Raw genomic sequence first — 21,647 nt, forward strand, 5'->3', positions numbered from 1 at the left:
GGGTGCTACAGTAGATAAAAATACTTTGCTTTTTAAATCTCAAGCACAAGATTTTGTATAATGCAAATGTATACAACAGTGCAAAATTCAAAAGGGGCAAAGCTAAAATATCTTGTTTATGTTACTTTGAATTTTACCTTTTAGTATAAAAGGCATTGTATCTAAAATTGATTAATTACTTTTGTAAAGCTTTACAGTTTGTGAAAGTGTTCAGCAGAGATGGTACCATATAATGTAAATGAGATTAGTTGCTTTGTATAGTGCTTTATGACCATATTTACTACAAGAAAATCTACAAAGGTAAATAAATTCATTGCTTTTTAAAGATCTGTGGCAACACTTCTTATTTCTACAGAAATTTTTATTTTGCTTACTATGATACCTGCTGTAACACTTAAGTCTTTGCCTCAGAGGATACCTCATAACAGAGCTCTCGAACACTAAAAGAACTTTGCGACCTTCATCATGTTTAGAAAAAAATGCATAATATAACATTGTGTTAGTGTCTAGTGTAGTCATCAGGAAATCGAATTGTAAATGTTTATCAGATCGACTTGCTAGATGAATCACCTAAGGCTTTTTTTCTGTGTGTTTCAAGCTACATGATGTCAAATGGATACAAGCCCTCTCCACTGGACCTTTCTGAGGTGAAGTTAATTCCAGCCCAGGAAGTTTTGGTTGATAAACTTGCAGAGAATGCTCATAATGTGTGGGCAAAGGACCGAATTAAACAAGGATGGACCTATGGCATTCAGCAGGTACGTCTGAAGAGACCCCTGTGTATTTCTCCAAATCACAACAGTTCTGTATTTTGCTTTCATCATTTAAACAAGCCACTTTGTTTCAATCTTGTTTCCGCACTTTTGTGTTAAAGGATCTGAAGAGCAAAAGAAATCCTCGTTTGGTGCCATATGCTTTATTGGATGAGCGCACTAAGAAATCCAACAGAGACAGCCTCCGTGAGGCTATCCGGACCCTGATTGGGTACGGATACAATATTGAACCTCCTGACCAAGAGAGTGGTAAGTAAAAAGTAGTTTTTGTGGGTATGACACTGGTTGTTACACAGCATTATGTTCTTCACCTTTTATTTGATAAATGTCGAAGTGCAGGGATGTCTGTTTGCTTACTTAAACGTCTCTTCTACAGACAGACAAATTGCCTTTTTTTTCCATTTGTTCGCTCAGAATTTTGTAAAGGCCAACTTCTGCTGTGAAATGCTGCTACTCTGCCTTATAAATCTAAGATATTATCAGTCATGGATAAAGAGTAGAATCTGGAAAAAATTGACTGATTTGTCCCTAGTCAGTACACTACATTGTACCTTCAAAATCTCCTGTCCTCCTAAATTGAAATTACTATTAAAATTGTCTGTGGACAAGGTAATTAGTGGGCTGCTGAGATATGTGGGTCCATTGTGATTAAGTCCTGCGCCCCTAACCCCTGCAAATGCGAAAATCCATAAATGTTTTGGGCCCCCACCTCACCTCCTATTACTGTACTCTTAAACACAGTCCTTACCAATAGCATATAGTTGATTATTTAACAAATTGTACACAATACAGTACAGTTATATATAATGTCAAAATAAAATAAGTACTGTGCTGTACTTATACAGAGTCTTCATGCTTACTGGTGTAGCTGCAGCAGCAACTTCACAGATTTCCTGCTCGTTTTTCTTGATTTACCTTATGGTCAACTCAATGAAAGAATACTTTACCCAAAAATAATATATTTTTTTAAATATTACTTACCCAAAGTACTTTGTAGTGGTGGCTGAGAAAAATTTTAATCTCATGTTTTATAAAGAAATTACTTCTTAAATATTGAAACTTAATGGCACCAGGCAATGACAAATTCTGGACAATGGCAAACAATGTGAAAAACATCCATGGAAAGAAAAAAATTCTCACGTAACTCGTGGCACATAATCCACATGTGTGACATACATTGGTAAAGTCAAACTGTGTGCATTTTTTGCTAAAATGTTATTAACAGTTAACTTTCCGGAAAAATGGTGTTTGTCATTCATAATAAAGAGGAATAATGTTATCCCCACAATGATGTACGTTTAATCTGAAGATCTGCTTCTCCTCATTTGTTGGTCGAGAATCCTGTTTTTAATTCATATGTACAGCATTGTGGGAGTGACATCTTTCCTGTTTACTACTAACAAAGCTATCAAAATAATTCCTATTTAATTATTAATGACAGAAATGCAAAACGGCAGATGTGTGAATTGTAATCCCACGAATTGAAAGAATTTACTGTATTTTTAAACATGAATAATCCAACTATTTTAGTATAAAAATCAGGCTGCTGCCCTACATCCACACTCCTAAATGAACTTCCTCACTCTCAGGTCCATGACAACTATATGTAAAAAGGCTGCTATATACCAGTCTTGCTGACCTTCTTGGAAACAATAAAAACTTGCACTATCCTCTCTTTCCCACTCCACTTTTGTTTACTGATAGTGATTGCATCCTCTCTCTTTCTCTTTCATCACTTTTTCAAACTTTTGCTGTCTTCTCCATTCAACCAATCTTTTTCAACAAGTTGGACAATTTTATTTATTTACCTTGTTATTTGCTAGGTATTGCTTAATTTTGCTCAGTGTGTACCACAAGTTTTTCATGCTGCATCAAAGCTGTTCTTCTACCTGCTGTTACACCATCATGGCCAAAGAGTTCTTATGCACCATGGGCTGATATCCAGGACTTTAAAATGCAAACCAAGCAATATTGAACTTCGAATATCGATACTTTTCACGTAAACATCAGTATAAAACTTACTCTGGTAATTGTAACTTAGAATTCTCATTGAGAATTGTTGGCTTTAGGTGGCTTGCCTTATCTTTGATTCAGGCAAAGTAGGGTTCAGTCCAGAAGACTTAGAGAACCACTCCTCTAAGTCTGTAATAATGCTCTTTACTCAAAACCATGAATGTATTTGTTATCTCACTTGGAAGATCAAATATTGAATACTGCATGCCAGCTTGTTTCACTTTGTTTTCACTTTGGTATAGCTTGTTTGACTTGGTGGATGGGTAGACAAATAAAGCAATTTTTTATACTGCCCATTTAATTTTTTTCTTCTTTGTACAAAGCAGGCCAGGCTGTGGAAAGACTGAGCATTGATAAGATTCGTTTCTTCCGTGTGGAAAAAACCTATGCAGTTAAGACTGGAAAATGGTATTTTGAGTTTGAGGCCGTGAGTGGTGGGGACATGCGTGTGGGCTGGGCCCGGCCAGGATGCAGACCGGATGTGGAGCTGGGACTGGACAACCAGGCTTTTGTCTTTGATGGATCCCGGGTGAGTTGTGTGATTTCTGCAAACATTTCCTTTCCTTTCAGATCAACAGCTAAATGATCTTATGGTACATATTTCACAACTTGGGTGTCTTGTAACACTGATAGAGCACAGAATAGCAAGTTAAATGGATATTATCCTACATGAAGTCATGACAGTAGGGTGAGAATCATCTTATCTGTAGTATAGGTTAATGCTGTTTCATACAGAGTTTTGGAAGAACTGAGTCATGCCCACTTTTACTGTTTTTAAGTTGAAGTGAATCCCAGGAGATGATCACAAGCTTCCTTTAAAGAGTTATGTTTCCTCTCAGTTCTTTGTGGTAACATTGCTTAGACTATGGTGTGCTTCATTGCAGATAGTATTTTGTAGTTTTCTATATCTGTAAAATGTGGGCTAGTGAGGAATTGAAAGTGCAGTAAAATTGAGCTTAGTTTGACAACCCCAATCCAAACGTTTCTTGAATTGAAACTACTCAGTAGATATTGTCAACTGGCTCGTAGCTAAGGGGAAACAAGCAGTTTAGGTTTCCCAATCTTAAAAAGCAAGGCAACAAGGATGTCCCAATGACAGTAGTAATTGGCTACTAATTAAAATTTAGTCTTCAGCCACTATGACTCCCCCAAGATCTGAGTCTGACACTCCTGTATTAGATTATGATGCATCTCTGCTGTACCAAAAAAAAAAAAAAAACTCAGCCATTTTTACAATTTGATTTTGTCGTGAATCTTAGTTTTGACCTCACTAAGTATAATTCTGCCATAATTTGTGTATTAATTTTGTTTGAGATGTTGATATTCTTTGCTATTGTTTGTGTGACAACACCATATCACCATTTACTCCCTGCGTGGAGTTTGCATGTTCTCCCTGTGTCTGCGTGGGTTTCCTCCGGGTGCTCCGGTTTCCTCCCACAGTCCAAAGACATGCCGGTTAGGTGCATTGGCAATTCTAAATTGTCCCTAGTGTATGCTTGGTGTGTGTGTATGTGCTCTCTGTGGGGGGCTGGCGCCCTGCCCGGGGTATGTTTCTTGGATAATGGATTGGTGGATGGATTTGAGATGAGTGCACCGCCATTTTGGGTGTTTCTTCTCTGTTGTAGCCATATTGTTGTTGGCTGTGTTATCAGATGTTTGACATGTGACTTCATCATACTGCAGTTGTTTCTGGATGAAAACTAAATCTTTGTGGTGCATGTAGCTGAATGACTGAGACAGGAATTTTGCATAAACTTTGACCTTTGGTTTGCAGCATGGAATTTCATATTTTGATATTTTTATTGTTTTCCTGGCTCAGATCCCTGCTTGTTGTAGGCAGTGATTCTCTTTTTTACTCCATGTGGTCTGCCTTTTTCCTAGCTCTGGCAGAAAAAAAAATCTTGTACTGTTGACGTCAATGTAGTGAACTTTCAAGAAACAAAGAAACTGAAATTTAGTTTGGCCAGTTGAAATCCACTTGTTATTAAAATTCTCTTCCTATTTCCTTAGGGTCACCGTTTACACCAAGGAAGCAGCTTTTTTGGTAGGACGTGGCAAGCAGGTGATGTTGTGGGATGCATGATTGATCTGCAAGACAAATCAATGATCTTCACATTGAATGGTGAAATTCTGATTACAAATAAAGGCTCAGAACTCTGCTTTGCTGATTTTGAGGTTGAAGATGGTGAGTATTGTGCTTGTTTCCATTTTGGTGAACCAATCCACAAAGCATTTTATCTCTCAGCTCACTCATCCTAATGATAGTTGTTGAAAACTTGTCACTATCTCTTTTAGTTATATTTTGTTAAAGGATCATTTTTATTAGGCTTTTTTATTAGTTAATTTCCCCAGGTGCAATAAAGTTGGCAAATTGTTTTAAGTGTTGAAATCAATTAGTAAACTTTGTATTCTGTTGCACTCTTCATGAACCATATAGTCAGGTGATGCTCTGTAAAGCAAATAAGTACAGTCCAGAGTAACATATCCTTCTCAGACACATGTGGGTCCAGCAAAGAAGCAGCTGTCTTGGCACAGTCAATTACAGGGCCCAATTAAACTGGACCAATTTTGAATTGCCAGTTGAATTAACTTTGGAGAGTCTTTAGAAATACTGGGGGAAACATACAAAGACCATATGGACAATGACTGAGAACAAGATTTGAGTACAGAACACTGGATCCTTAATGCAGTAGAACTAACTATTTTTTATTGTGAGTAATGTATCACTGCATCCATTTTCATTTCAGGTTTTATTCCAGTATGCAGCTTGGGTCTGTCCCAGATTGGCCGCATGAACCTTGGGAAGGATGCTAGCACTTTTAAATATTATACAATGTGTGGCCTCCAAGAAGGCTTTGAGCCTTTTGCTGTCAACATGAACCGGGATGTTGCAATGTGGTTTAGTAAACGCCTGCCAACCTTTATCAATGTGCCAAAAGAACATCCCCATATTGAGGTAAGGAATAATAAGGGAGATTTTGGGCTGTGAATTTCACTCTGGCATAGCAAATCTCAGTGCTGCCTGATGGCATCAAACTTTGTCTTCTGGACTACAAAGATGGTGTTTCATCCTGAGGAGCTAAAGAGACACTGCTCTACACTCAGTGGATGACACAGCTTCTAAACTGCTACAGTGGGTGACATCAGGCTGGACCTGTCCCAGCCCTCTGCTCATGCCTGCCTAGATACTTACAAAGGGCATTTTAGTTAATTGCAAGTAGCGTAGCACTATGTAGACATCTGAAATGGTAATTCTTCTTTTAGAAAGGCACCACTGTTACATACTGTAATGCTTTTCCTTACAAATGGAAAGCACCTACACAATGAAGACACTTAAATATCTTATGATTTAATCCAGCTGGTTTAACAGACCATTTTTCCCTTCAGGAGTTTCTGAGAGTAGGCACCTAACCAAAGAAAAAGAGCAATTCAGAAATTTACATGGGCTCACATTCACATTTGGTATGGTGCACACAACACCACACATATTAACATTTTAACGATCTTCTCATGTGTTGATCTGTTCTGGCTTCCTGATTTTTTGTGAAACAGCAGTCTGTTTTGACTGTTTCTGTGTTGGACTTTCACAAGTTATATGTCAGCTTCTGCTGATGTCTGGTGTGTGAAACCTTGGTCAAATAATGCCACTCTGCATGGGTACAATGTATTTAAACTTACTAATTTAAAATTTACATGCTGTTCATACTAATTGCTATAGGTGAAGTCAAGTGACCTGCACCTCGGTACAGTCTAGGTAATGTCTCACAGTACATGGTGACTACTAGTGTATCTTTTACATAAGATGAGTTTTGACCATTTTAGATTTTACTGTGTTTGAGTTTTTTAATACTAGAATCCCTGAAGCCTATGAAAAAAGTCATAATGCCGCGCCACCTTACATTCCTTTGCACCTCCTCATGAGCGTCTTTGTTTTGCAAATGTGTCAATCAGCACTGGCAGCAAGCAGCCTGCTATCCCATCCCCCACTGATACAGCTGAAGTTCTCCCAGCTAAAGGTTCTTTATCTGGGTGTGAGGTGCCTGCCACATAACTAAAACAACATTTTTTTATGTTATAGTACTAATGACAAAATGTTGACATGAAGCGTGTAATGTGTGAAGTCTAAATATCAAATAAACTCTTTCACAAAAGGTACAAATATAACAAAACAAGTGTGCTGTTATTCAAGAATAAACTGAAGAAAAAGAAATTGGGTTAGGGGATGATGCTGAAATGTATGCTTGGCTGGTGCAGAGGTAAGAACTGCTGTCTCATAATCAAGAGGTTGCGGGTTTGATTCCGGGTCATTCCTGCTGTCACAAGAACGACAATAAGACATCATAAAGGTTTGGGGCAGCCACCCGTATAATATTCCTTGGCTGCAAAAATGTATTTTTTAAAGATAGCGAGTTGTTCACATAACTGAGTCCAAAACAGAACTGTAGTACATGGTCAAAATGGCTACTTTAAAGGCCAGTGTAGGAAATGATGTCATTGGGGCCAGAAGCGGAAGTGACATCATCAAAGGCAGGACCCGGAAGTGACAACATCAGAGGAGGGAGCAGAAAGTGATGTCATCAGGCACAAGTCCGGAAAGTGACATCATCAAAGGTGCCAGAAATGGAAGTGACGTCATCAAAGGCATTGGTACCCTTTAGGATTTCCCGAGAATGGTCTGCAAGGGGTCGAGAAAGACAGTTAGTGCACCCCGCCGCCCCCTGGTCGGATGTGGAATTGCCATTATTCAGGCCCTTTAGTTGACTCATATTTGCACATGTGTGACACTGCATTTACCGTTTTGAGTAGTGAGTTGCTCTTATTGTTACTATAGTAGAATAAAAAATTGGGAGTGGTCTCCTCTAGACTTTCTCATATACACAGATATGGGGATAGATATTTGAGGAGTAAACCGCAAGACAATGATTATATTTTTATATTATGTATATTAAAGAACCATTAACAACAAATTAAATCAAATTAATAACATATTGAACAATTATTATAAAAGTAAAGCTGAATAATTTGGACTCTGCAGCTGCATGAATAAAAGGTACCACTTCCAGTAAGCAGAAATAGCCCAAGTTGACAGAAATGTATGTTTTGTATCAAATATTGTATGCAAATCTGGTTGACCTAAGTGAAAACGTACTCAGGTTATTGTGTTTACATACACACACACACACACAGACATAATTCCAAAAATGTTATTTTCTGACTCAGGGAGGTCTAAAACGTCAAGATTCATTAAAATCTTGAAATGGAATTTTTGGAGGATTCCAGTACCTTCCCTATACCTCATATACGAGAAAGTCAGGGAGGTTTAAAACGTTGACATTCATGAAAATCTTGACATTGAATCTTTGGACGATTACAATACTTTCCCTATACTTCTTATACCATCCCAGTCGTCCCATGGAAGAAAGAGCTTCCGAGACTGTGGTCATAAAGCTTATGGAACTGTTTCTGGACAAAGGTAAAATTGTAACAACAGATAACTTCTTCACGGCTAATAAACTGCTGCAGCACAACACAACATTGCTTGGCACCAGTGCGACGGTAGCTTCGACCTGCAGCTATAGACACTTCAGTACTCGAGCAATGGTACTGAGAATGCAGACGGACTTCTTTTTGGGCACATACACTGTCAGCATGGCACTGCCAGATCAGAACACTAGTGTGGAGAATTGCTCGCATACTGAACTGACTTTAGTTGCAGTCATAAACTGCTGTTGCACTTTACGTAACTGACCTTTTCCTAAATAAGGAGTGGCATTGCACATGTACTTTGTCAGCATGCCTATGTCGATCAAAAACAGGAAGCGCTGCAGTCTACTTGTGACTTTATGCTGAAAGAAGATAAGTAAATAAATATAGGTAAACAACATTCGATGTGGCTTTTATATAAGTAATATATAAATATTATCTATCTATACATATTAATAAAAGGCAAAGCCCTCACTGACTGACTGACTGACTCATCACTAATTCTCGAACTTCCCGTGTAGGTGGAAGGCTGAAATTTGGCAGGCTCATTCCTTACAGCTTACTTACAAAAGTTAGGCAGGTTTCATTTCGAAATTGTACGCGTAATGGTCATAACTGGAACCTGTTTTTTGTCCATATACTCTAATGGAGGAGGCGGAGTCACGTATCGCGTCATCACGCCTCCTACGTAATCACGTGAACTAAAAACAAGGAAGAGATTTACAGCACGAGTCAAACGTGGGAACGAAGGTAAATGACGTTAATTTTTGAGTGTTTTTTAATACTGTGTAAGCATACATATTAACACATGTGCAATTAAACGTGTGCATTTACGGGGTGATTTCTCAGGCTTAAAAGCTCGCCTTTTATCAAACACGGGAACAAAGGTAAATGACATTGTTGAGTGTCTTTTAATACTGTGTAAGCATACATATTAACACATGTGCAATTAAACGTGTGCATTTACGGGGTGATTTCTCAGGCTTAAAAGCTCGCCTTTTACTAAAAAGGTAAATGCAAACTGTTTTCATTCTGAAGGGCACAAACCACATTAGATTTCAGACGTTAAACGCGCAAAAATGTCGGTACACCAGATAAATAAGCGCAACATATTATCAGTTGTATTGTATGCTTACAATACATATAGAAATGTGTTAATCGTTAACTAATATTATGGGATGGTGTTTTTCGACTCGCACCTTGATTTAAACAATTGCATTTCTTGGTGGGTTTGCGTAACTTATTGTCAATATCTTTACACCTGTTTTTAAGACTTAATTTAAAAAGGTTTTCTTTTCTTCTTAATTAAAATTTAAAAGCAATACTTCACCGCTGCGAAGCCCCTCTAGCGCTGACGTCCGAGGTTCGATTACCGTAAGCGAGTGCAGTGAGTGTGTACGCCTGATGAGCCAAGAATAAGGGGGAAAGACGTGTCGCGTACTCTTTGCATTATTTGACAGTAAACTATTTTCAATCATTCTATGATCTGCTTCTCACAACTGAAGGCACCGTGGCTGATGTTACCTTACTTGCTGGCCAACCATAAGCGTTACCTGGTAGGTAACCAGCCACTCACTTCACTCCCTTACGGGAATCGAACCTCTGAGGTTTTCTTTTCTTCTTAATTAAAATTTAAAAGCAATACTTCACCGCTGCTAAGCCCCTCTAGCGCTGACGTCCGAGGTTCGATTACCGTAAGCAAGTGCAGTGAGTGTGTACGCCTGATGAGCCAAGAATAAGGGGGAAAAACGTGTCGCGTACTCTTTGCATTATTTGACAGTAAACTATTTTCAACCATTCTATGATCTGCTTCTCACAACTGAAGGCACCGTGGCTGATGTTACCTCACTTGCTGACCAACCATAAGCGTTACCTGGTAGGTAACCAGCCACTCACTTCACTCCCTTACGGGAATCGAACCTCGGACGTCAGCGCTACAGGCAAAGCCCCTAAAATTGCGCCACGGCGTGTGGTTCGTTTATTTGACAACATGTAGATCGGGGTAATTACATTCCGCGCCACAGCGTGTGGTTCGTTTATTTGACAACATGTAGATCGGGGTAATTACATTCATGGCATTCGTAGTCTGATTCACAATCTGATTGTATGGGTGGTTACCTACCAGGTAACGCTTATAGTTGGTCAGCAAGTCAGGTCGAAGTGATCACTCGAGTGAAGGCAGCTTCACAAAAAAACAGATCCTTAAACTGTTATTAGTATATTTTCCCTCAATTTAAAAAGGTTTTCTTTTCTTCTTAATAAAAATTTAAAAGCGGTACTTCGCCGGTGCGAAGCGCGTGGATTTGACCGACTGACACATACAGACATATTCATGAGTGCAGGTACTTCGGAAAGAAAGCACCGTGTAAACCTAAAGTTTAAATTAAGTTCATAGACCTACAAAAGGTTGCCATTCATTTGAGGCAAGATTGCTTTTCTTCTGTACAACTATACGTTGCATTCTCAAGAGTGTGCTTGCACGGCTTCGGATATAGATATATATATATATGTATGTATGTCTATATATAAATATGTAAGCTTATAAGTGCTGCCTTACTTCTCTTTAAGAAAGGAAGATGTAATGATACTTGATTTAAACGATTCCATGTCTTCCTGGGTTTGCTTAGCTTATTGTCAATATCTTTACACCTTTTTTTAAGACTTATTGACTGAAACGGGCTTTCACGAAAAAAGTTAGGGCTTTGCTACAGGATACACCCTCCACAAGTTAAGCAAGTAAAAATAAAATATATATTTCTGTTTTATTTAAACCTTTTAAGTTTGTATGCATAGCCCCATTTGGCTGTTTTATTTATTTTTTTTCTTTCTTCAGTAATATTTAATCTCCTTAAAGAAAAAGAACATATCCATTTTACTTTTTTTGTATCTCTTTAGTAATATTTTAGTGTAAAAGGATAACCAGTATTTAAACCTTTTATGTTACTTTATAAATTTATTTTACACAATGTTGAAAAATTAATAAGAAAGCTACATATTTTGGCAGCTGCTGCTTTAATTTTCAATGAAATGAAAAAACCTCTCCAAGAGAAAACGTCAATGAAGAAGAAACAGTTTGCACTATCTAAAAATGAGAAACCCTCATTTATAAAAGTTTGCTGCAGATGACTTAACTGAAAATAAATGAATAGTTCCTATGTGTATAATACATATTTATCTATTTTACTTATGCCTTTATTCCAGCAACTTGCAACATCTGAGGTACAATTTGTTACATTACTTTTGTTTTTTTGCAGCACAGGCAGGTGAAGTGACTTCCTCAGGGTCACACAGTGGTGTCAGTACCAGGATTTGAACTGACAAGCTCCGGGTTTACTGAAATATTACTGAAGAAAGAAAAAAAACGAAAACGGGCAAATAGGGCTACGCATACAGATGTCCATCCATCCATTATCCAACCTGCTATATCCTAAATACAGGAGCCAATAAGTAGATATGTATATATACAGTATATATATATATATATATGTGTGTGTGAATGTATGTATGTATATATGTATGTCTATATTTATATCTATATATATATATATATGTAGATATGTAAATTTGTATATGTATATATATATATGTATATGTGGATGTGTATATGTATATATATGTATATGTAGATATGTGTATATGTAGATATGTATATATATGTATATATGTTTATGTATATATATGGTTACATAACCTCTTTAACACACTACTTCTCCGCTGCGAAGCGCGGGTATTTTGCTATACGTAGATATCTGTATATGTAGATATATATATATATGTATATATGTATATGTATGTATATATATGTTTACATAACCTCTTTAACACACTACTTCTCCGCTGCGAAGCGCGGGTATTTTGCTAGTTTTTTATATAAAAACCATCAAAAAGCATAATCACAAACAGAACTTTGCATGATACCTTGGTGAGCTCTGTAGGCCTTGTTTCATTGAAGGATGTGTGTGGCAGATTCTCTGGCAGGCTGATGCCCAACCTCTTGCTGCATCCAAACGTTGCCATCTTTCACCTTTACACCTGGTGCAGCTGAGTTCTTATGTGTGACTGGACATTTCTTGCGGGGAGGGCTTCTGTTCTCTTTCTCCAATGTAGAACCCTCATCCTCATCTGAGTTCACCTCTGTTATACCACATCTTTATTTGAAAACTAACAGTGTCAAATCGGGGGTAGTGTGAACGTGACTGAATGAATAAAACTGAATAATTAAAAAACATCGCTAACCTTTACAAGTACGATAAATTTACACCGGCTGTTACAGACTCAAACCAAATGTATATTTTTATTCTATACCAGTAACAATAAGAGCAGCTCACTACTCAAAACGGTAAATGCAGGAAGGACCCGAAATCAAACCCACAACCTGTTGATTATGATACAGCAGTTCTTACCTCTGCACCACCCAAGCGGTCATGTCAGCATCGTACCCTAACCCGATTTCTTTTTCTTCGGTTATATTCTTGAATAAAAGCACACTTGTTTTGTTATACTTGTACCTTTTGTGAAAGTGTTTTATATTTGGACTTCACACATTATGCACGTCATGTTAACATTTTGTCATTAGTAGTATAACATGCAAAAACTTTTTAGTTATGTGTTCAACATTTCTTACCTCGCATTTTCTGTCATCCAACATTTACCCAGATCATTGTAGACACAAAACACACATGAAATGCATGTATTCCAAATAACGATACATTATTTACCCTATACAACTCCAGGCACCTCACACACAGATAAAGAGCCTTTAGCTGGGAGAATTTCAACTGCGTTGGTGGGTGATGGGATAGCAGGCTGCTTGTTGCCAGTACTGATCGACACATTTGCAAAACAAAGACTGATGAGGAGGTGCGAAAGAACATAAGGTGGCCCGGAATTACAACATAGGCTTCAGGGATTCTAGTGTTAACTAATTCTTATCATAGAGCCAAATTATTCATCCTGTGCTTGATGTGGACACTCTTCATAAGATAAATCAACTAATATGCAGGCCGTTATGGTGTAGTTGTTAACACTCTGGACTTCAAACCCTGAGGTTGTGGGTCCATATCCTGCTACTGACACTGTGTGACCATGAACAAGTCACTTGAGCTCCAATTGATAAAAGAAATGTAACCAATTGTATCTCACATGTTGTTTGCTGCTTTGGATTAGATAGATAGATAGATAGATAGATAGATAGATAGATAGATAGATAGATAGATAGATAGATAGATAGATAGATAGATAGATAGATAGATAGATAGATAGATAGATAGATAGATAGATAGATAGATAGACAGATACTTTATTAATCTCAAGGGGAAATTCACATAAGGCGTCAGCTAAATAAATATATTTAAATGTCACGTAACTTTATCTTTTTTCTGGTTGTAAAAATAAGGCTGGTAGCTAATAGGTGGGTTGTATAAGACCTTGCATTTGGTGTTATATAATATTTTTTTTCCTCTTTTGTCCCTGTCACTCACTTTCAGGTAATAACTGTATACTTGCTCATTTCAGGTCACCAGAATTGATGGCACTGTTGAAAGTCCTCCATGTCTCAAAGTGACACATAAGACTTTTGGAACACAGAACAGCAATGCAGACATGGTCTTCTGTCGTCTGAGTATGCCTGTGGAGTTTCATTCGTCTTTCCGAAGTGGTACTGCCATGGATTCAGATGTACTTCAAGAAGACGAATCACAAAAAACAAAGCAAAGGTAATACAGTGGTGTTTGAAACAAAATGTACTGGCAAGCTGCACTATCTTTATGAAAGAGTTTTCCTTTAAAATTTGGGTGAAAATAGCTCTTTGCTAGCTTATACATGGCATGCAATAGAAACAGTCCTGTTTACTCCCTTCCAAACATTTAACATTTATATAATGTATCCTTTCATTATCTGTTTATGTAAGCTGAAAACATTCCAAAGCTTCAGTTTTCCTTGTTGCTCAGTTCTCTTTAGTCCACTAGTCAGTCTAGTGTATTTTCTCAGGATTTTTTGTTAAATATTGTGGTTTTTCTAGTAACATCAAAACTAAAAATCCCTACATGGTTGTATTATCGTAGTATTTCCCTCTACTTACCCTTTACCTGTTTTCTCAAGGGTAAATGTTCTCATCAGGTTCGTTATCGGGTTGGTCTACTGTTGCACTTTAAAATGAACACACACACACATAGATAAACACACACACAGACCCTAAACCACAACAGTGCCCTATGAATGACACACACACGCTGATTAACCCTTTGCACTTTATACCACACATCAGCCTGTCACTCAGCACTTCAAGAGACTTACTTATTATCGGCATGGACAACATATGATGTTTTAAATAGACCTCAGACCTAAATGTTACTTTTGGTCTCCAAGAAAATATTAAAACATACAAAGACTCAGTATCCTTGACTATAGGCCATTTATCAGCCAAGAATACCTTCTTTTCATACTGTCCCTTCTTTTGAGTGGCGCTCCTCACTCTCAGCCTTATAAACCTCGCAGCACAGAAATAATGGCAAAAATCTGGCTACCCCAGGTGCTCAAAGAAATCTAACTTATTAATTCAATCACTCTAGACATTAAAACAAAGCATAGAAAGTTAAAAGCAGCATGGTATTTATTACAAGAATAATAAGAGAATAATAATAATACCACTGGAACAAAGAATAGAAAATAAGTACTGATAGGAAAGTCTGAATATATATAGTCTTTAGGAAAAGCTTACGAAAATGTTGAAATGACAAGGATGAATGTCCCAGGGAGGCGCTTAATTTAGCAATGGATGTTCATGGTGCCTTTCTGACGACCAATGTCGTCTTCGTCTGTTCCTCTTCTTCTTCTCCTCCCTCCTGCTCCTTCTTCTTCCTTCTTCTCCTTCTTCCAGACCAAGGCATATTTATTATGAAATATCATGCCTTGGTTACACAACACATGAACCTGATTGGCTGGCTGTCAATGTGATTGATGAATTTTGCTCAAACTCTTTCCCAGATAATAAAGTTCTTTGATATTGCCTGTTTCCCTTTCCCAGGCCATAAATCCCAGATGTCCATCCATAAAATAATCAATAGCCTGGGGTGTCAGCAGAGCATCCTTTCCCGGGTTGTAAAATAATTGAGCCCCAGAATGTCTTCCTTTCAATGTAGGAAACAGCTGTTTGAAAGTGAGGTGTGACAAAACCTGCTTTGATCTGTCTTAGTTCATCTGTTGTCTTGTCTCGAACAAAATATAATGGAAACCAAAATGTACAAATTTTATACACCATAACAATGGTACTCTGCAGTTAACATCACTAATGCTTTATAATGCTTTATACAGCTTAAACAAATCCACTGCACCTGTACTCTGTTCATCATTGGGACATACAAATTGTCTTTTCCATTACTTCTGAGCACCACTCTATCTGTCTAGTGCTTTTAGTCAGTCTTACAATATGAGAATTGGATCTGGAACAAATGTGACCTCAGAAGTATTTTATTCAGATTTTGTAAACTTCTGTAAAGTTGTACTCCTAGAAGTACTGTATATAACTCAATGATCTGCTTTTCTGTCAATCTCTTCTTTGCACTTTTTATTAATACTATAACAGATTGTGTAGGGTATGTAAGCCCAAAATCTTGTGCTATATTTCTGATGTACTTCAACCTGTCCCTATACCATGTAACCTTTTGTCTTAGTAGCCCTGTCCAACTTTGATGAGGGATGAGTTCACTGAGTCTTTTGAAGTGAACCTTCCAGCTTCAGGTCTCTAATCTTCAATTTTTAAAATAAGCCTCATTTGCAACACATCTCTGCCAGCACTTTTGAATCCTGCTTAGATACATCCATACTGATTTAACGTGAAAGTGAACTAAATTGGTCTTTATTATGGTGGTGCAACCCGAAAATGCTGCCTCTTCAAGGCCTTTGAACTCCTGGTGTGAATATTAGTTGGGGTGGAATGCATTTTAGGTGTAGATTCCACGTTCCCCTTATGTTATGTGAGATTTTATGTTATGTGATATTTCTGTTTTTTGGCAATTAACTGTTAGGTTAATAATTAACATTGACTCATTATGGCCTGAGCAAGTAATTCGTCCTGCTAGTGTTCCAACCAAACAGTTTTTAGAGAATAATGCTGACAAATAATGGACCTTCTGATGGTGCAATGGAAGCTAACTGTATACAACAGTGGTTAATGCACTGAAGTGTAAAGCAAAAAGTGACTTATTAGTTGTCACTAAGAAATTACTTTCTGCTTTACAGTCCAGTGCTTTAAGCATTTTTAAGAGAGTGAGTCTCCTATACTGCCTGTGCTTCAGTTATAAACAAAATATGAAATACACTTTGACCTGTAGGATGCTTGGTAGCACCCTGAACCCCAGATGCAACCACATAAGCACCAGGCCTGGGTGCAAATAATAGGTTTCTTGCCACCAAATACTTTACAACAGGCTTCTTTTCTTCTCGTAGCAAGACAAAATGCAACTCTTTATTTTTTTTCTTTCTTCCTCCACTTCTCCCAGATGAGCCTTTTCTCTCCTCCACTCCTAACTCTAACTCACCTGGGTGAGGCAGCGCATCTCCTTTTAGCTAAAACCTGGGAGTACTTCCGGTGCCAGGGCATTGCCAGTAGTGATAACTATTCCCTGCAGTGCACCTTGGTGGCACCCATAAAATTCAGCAAGGCTGCTCCATGGAAGTACAAATCCCAGCATGCACTGCTAGTGTCCAAATGGACACTAAAGTAAGAGCAGATTTCCTCCACCGTCTCTCCATTATGCTGGCTTCCCGGCTGGGTAAGGATCTTTGGTCCATCCCAGCTGAGAAGCAAGCATACTCACTTCCACACTGGCATCTCCTGACAGCCTCCTGGCCAATGTAGGGTATTCCTCACTTTTCTTCTTTTTAATCCAGTGAATGGTCAGGTACAGAACTTTGGCCTATCCCGGCAGGAATGCCCACCCATGCATGGTGCCCATCACAACACCTTAAAAGTGTGAAGGCTTTAATGTGCTTTCTACTAGTAGAAAAATGAATCACAAAGTGTTCACTATGGTATTGGCTCCGGCAGACCCCCGTGACCCTGTAGTTAGGATATAGCAGGTTAGATAATGGATGGATGGATGTTCACTATAGTAAAGTGCTATATACAGATTATACAGTTTCTCTTTCACTTAGTACCACTACTCACATGTGAACTAATTTAAAATGTAAAGCATATTCAGATGTTTCTAGATTTCACAAAATATTTTATAAAATAAGTTGCTTTTTTATCATATAGTGTGGCCTGCAAATTTAGTTCTTGGTGAGTAAAGAACAAGATTGCTCGTTCAATCCCCACACTCGTCTCACTTTATAGCCCCAAGTGAGACATATCATTAAGGTTACTGCTGTCTATTTGAGCATATCAGTAAAATTTCCATCTGCTAGACCAGCCTAACCAGTATAACCAACCCAGGCATGGATTCCCAGAGTGGTATACACGCTTCATCAGGAAGAGCAGCTTTTGCTGTTGTTGCTCCCTCTGGTGAATAGCAACTAGCTGTCCCACTGTGCTGTTGTGTTAAGCATTTCCTGTGTACATTCTATTAAAATGTTATGGTGCTGGACTTCATGCCATCATGTGAATATCTTTTGCCACTCAAAAGTTTCAGTAGGCATTGCAAACTGTTTTAAATAGTATTGATGGCAAACATTAAAGACATTATTTAAAATCCCTTAGTACTCACAATAAAATCAACACTTCAGATGGAAGAAGTATACACTGCCATCCTTATCTATGGCCACATATTCTTCTGGATAATGATTGAAAGCATGAGACCACAAGTCTCTAAAATAAATCTGTGCAGGATTACTATGATTACTGTCTGTGATAGGATGAGAGATAGAGCCATATTGGAGGGCATACGTGCTGAATCTCAGATTCTCTGGACTCAGAGCAGGCAGTTAAGGTAATTCGAATATGTAGCTAAGATGTACCAGTTATGACTGGAAACATTGCCAGATTATCTATGTTAACTTCCCAGAAAACTCCTAAGTCCTTTAGGAAAGCAGTTATTATGTGTAGATCTAGTTGCCACACCATAAAAACGTATCAGTAGTGGAATATGTCCAGAAGAGAGTCTCCAAGTATACCCGGAGACTAAAGAACATTTCCTACAGTAAAAAGGCTAAGGCAATCGAGCCTCTTTAACCTTGAACAGTGAAAGTTGCCTGAGGATCAACAGTATTCCGGATCTTCAGAAGTCTCATAGATGACCTTTTTAGGTAAATAGTAAATGGCATAATTGATGATACCAGTGGAAATTAAGAGTAAGTTCATTGATGACAAACACCAAGATTTCTTGTGTGGTTCTCTTTTTTTATTGAACATTGTTTTAAAAATTATATTTTGAAGGTTTCCACTCAAATCTCAAAAACAAGTTGAAGAAAGTTCTTCACGAAGAATTGAATTTGGACATATCAGTGTGGTGAGTAACAGAGTCATACACGTTAGCTAGACTTTATTAAACCAAGTTTTTTCTTTGAAACATGCTGACAGGGTGCAAAATACCTTGGTTTTAATCAGGGGGACTCATTATTGCTCCAGTATTGGCTGAAAACTGAAATCTTAGTCTGATAGTATGGAATCCATATTATCAGAAGGGCAAGTGTCTATGTAGCTATATAAATGTAAAGAATTATTATTATTATTATTATATCTGTGTGTCCATGCAGTTGCTATGTCTCTTTCAATTCAACAGATTGTGCATTACAAACATTTGTAGCATTGAAGTGCATTTCAACAGATGGCACATCACAAACCTTAACACTGCTTTTACAAATCCCATACCAAATGGAATATAACAGAGACATATGCACTGCATTTGTCATTCCAACAGATGGTGCATAAGAAACATTTTCAGTAATATATTTGAATACTACAAATGTTTGTGATATGCCATCTGTTGGAGTAACAAATGCATTTTATTACTACATGCATTTCAAAATACATTCCAATAGATGGTGCACTGCAAACGTTAAAGCTAAGGTCTACATTTTAGATGGTAGTACAGCTAGTATACAATAAATTAGCTATAGAGAGTGTAATAAATTAGGATATGAATATCTTCAGTAGATGAATCACATTATGTACAGATACACAAGCTGCAAACGAAAGTTGCACCACTTTCTACACTGAGCAGCATCACACAGAACAAGTACTTTTCAAGAAATATACTGTATGCACTTAGCTGCGGTGTGTGCATCTATACAATTGCTATTTAACCATGCCATTAACCAATTTTATGCAGTTCCACCCTACTACAGACTACTGTTGCCACTCTATTTATTTTAGAGCACCTAAGGCAATGGCTCATTATTTAGAGCCGCGGTTTTCAACCTTTTTGACTTGTGGATGGCCAAAATACTGAGAAAAAGTTTACAGACCTTGGAGTTTGAAAATATGGTAAACTTATTTACTATATATCATAATGTCAGATTTTGTAACATTAAATTGGAAAATGGGGGGTATGCTTGGTGTTTGGAATTATTAACACTGGATGGGGGGTGCAGGTTCTCCTTCAAGTTTACGACATCTACATTTACTAAAATTAGATCAGAGAGTGGCAGGGGGAGTTGGAGGGAAATGTTTCCCTTTGACGTTTTATGTGCCTAGACACAACATAATTTTTCATTTGAAATTTTATCAGAAAAGTGTTTATGTTGGCTAAAATACATGCTTGAGTAATTCACTGATTTTTGCAGTCTGGCAAAAATATTCTATGGACTTGTACCAGTCCATGGGCCAGAGGTTAAGAAACACTAATTTAGTAGGTAAATCAGTGTTGCTGTGCTATATGAGCACTGTCAATATTAAAGAAACAGCAGTCTCTTTAGCATCACTGAGACCATGCAAAACACATGGGGCTCCTATTTATATTTTTTTTCTGAAAGTCTTCACCTTCTTTCTAAACATACTTTTCTTCCCTGACAGATGAGCTGCTGCTCAAGCATTTAGTCAGACAGAGTATGTGAAGAGCTTGCAGACTGCTGCTTTACCATCCCGTGAAGAGCTCTCTTCTGTTTTCTGTGTTCTGCGATTTATAATGCCAGAGTATATCTAAAAATGTTATTTTAAGGGGCACCTCACAATTTTGATTTTCAAAAGTTCTGTGTGTCTAAAGTGTTAATTGGGGTCCCAGATCTTTCATGCCAACTGATTACATGATGCCATGTTAATGAGGTGACATTTTAGCTGTTTGTACTTTGAAACTGGACTTGCATGTGCTTACTGAATTATTAGGCACCTACTGCACTGTACAGTATACCTCTCATTGTGTGTGTTTGAAGAATTTTATATATATGAAAGTAAAACATTTGGGGGAACCTCCACGTGCATATTTAAAGGTAGAATTTTGAAGGCATGCCTTTTAACAGTTCTTGAGTAAGTACAGATTAAATTGCAATACTTATACTCTGTAAGTAATCTACTAAAAGCCACTAGGTAGTTTGATTTGCTTTGATTTGATTTTTTCTTTCTTTCTTCAGTATTACTACTCAGTGCGAGTGTTTGCTGGACAGGATCCCTCATGTGTGTGGGTTGGCTGGGTTACCCCAGATTACCATTTCTATAGCAACTGCTTTGACCTCAACAGGAACCGTACTGTCACTGTCACCCTTGGAGATGAGAGAGGCAGAGTTCATGAAAGGTATGTGGTTTGGTGAGCCATACTTTTAGTACTTCTTTTCTTGTTACTGAGTATAGTTGTGGGCATGTATTTACAATTGTGAGAAATTAAACTTGGTTCAAGAAATGGTTACAATAGATATGTTTTTCTCCTGGCTGTATTAGCTTTTATCGCCATGTTAAAATCAAGCACCAAAGACAGACCACTGTTATAAGCAAGCCAACATAATTTTTTCTCATTTTCTGTTGGTCTTACCTCGACATGCAGATCAGGTAAAGTCACTTAATCTATACTAATAAAAGGCAAAGCCCTCACTGACTCACTGACTGACTGACTGACTGACTGACTGACTCACTCATCACTAATTCTCCAACTTCCCGTGTAGGTAGAAGTCTGAAATTTGGCAGGCTCATTCCTTACAGCTTACTTACAAAAGTTAGGCATGTTTTATTTCGAAATTCTACGCGTAATGGTCATAACTGGAACCTGTTTGACTGACTCACTCATCACTAATTCTCCAACTTCCCGTGTAGGTAGAAGTCTGAAATTTGGCAGGCTCATTCCTTACAGCTTACTTACAAAAGTTAGGCAGGTTTTATTTTGAAATTCTACGCGTAATGGTCATAACTGGAACCTGTTTGACTGACTCATTCATCACTAATTCTCCAACTTCCCGTGTAGGTAGAAGTCTGAAATTTGGCAGGCTCATTCCTTACAGCTTACTTACAAAAGT

The 21,647-nt window shown here is 37.8% G+C and overlaps 1 protein-coding gene across 1 annotated transcript in view; it reads left to right on the forward strand.

Annotated features, from left to right (window-relative positions):
* Positions 1-21,647, forward strand: part of ryr3 (ryanodine receptor 3) — a 535,616-nt gene that overhangs the window by 234,301 nt on the left and 279,668 nt on the right. Inside the window, exons 25-32 of the mRNA XM_051920096.1 lie at positions 599-758; positions 875-1,022; positions 3,110-3,315; positions 4,797-4,971; positions 5,534-5,742; positions 13,785-13,984; positions 18,643-18,715; positions 20,775-20,935. Of these exons, the coding sequence (XP_051776056.1) occupies positions 599-758; positions 875-1,022; positions 3,110-3,315; positions 4,797-4,971; positions 5,534-5,742; positions 13,785-13,984; positions 18,643-18,715; positions 20,775-20,935 (1,332 nt within the window). The remainder of the gene's footprint in view (positions 1-598; positions 759-874; positions 1,023-3,109; positions 3,316-4,796; positions 4,972-5,533; positions 5,743-13,784; positions 13,985-18,642; positions 18,716-20,774; positions 20,936-21,647) is intronic.

This window comes from Erpetoichthys calabaricus, chromosome 16 (genome assembly GCF_900747795.2).
Source record: "Erpetoichthys calabaricus chromosome 16, fErpCal1.3, whole genome shotgun sequence".
NCBI lineage: Eukaryota > Metazoa > Chordata > Cladistia > Polypteriformes > Polypteridae > Erpetoichthys > Erpetoichthys calabaricus.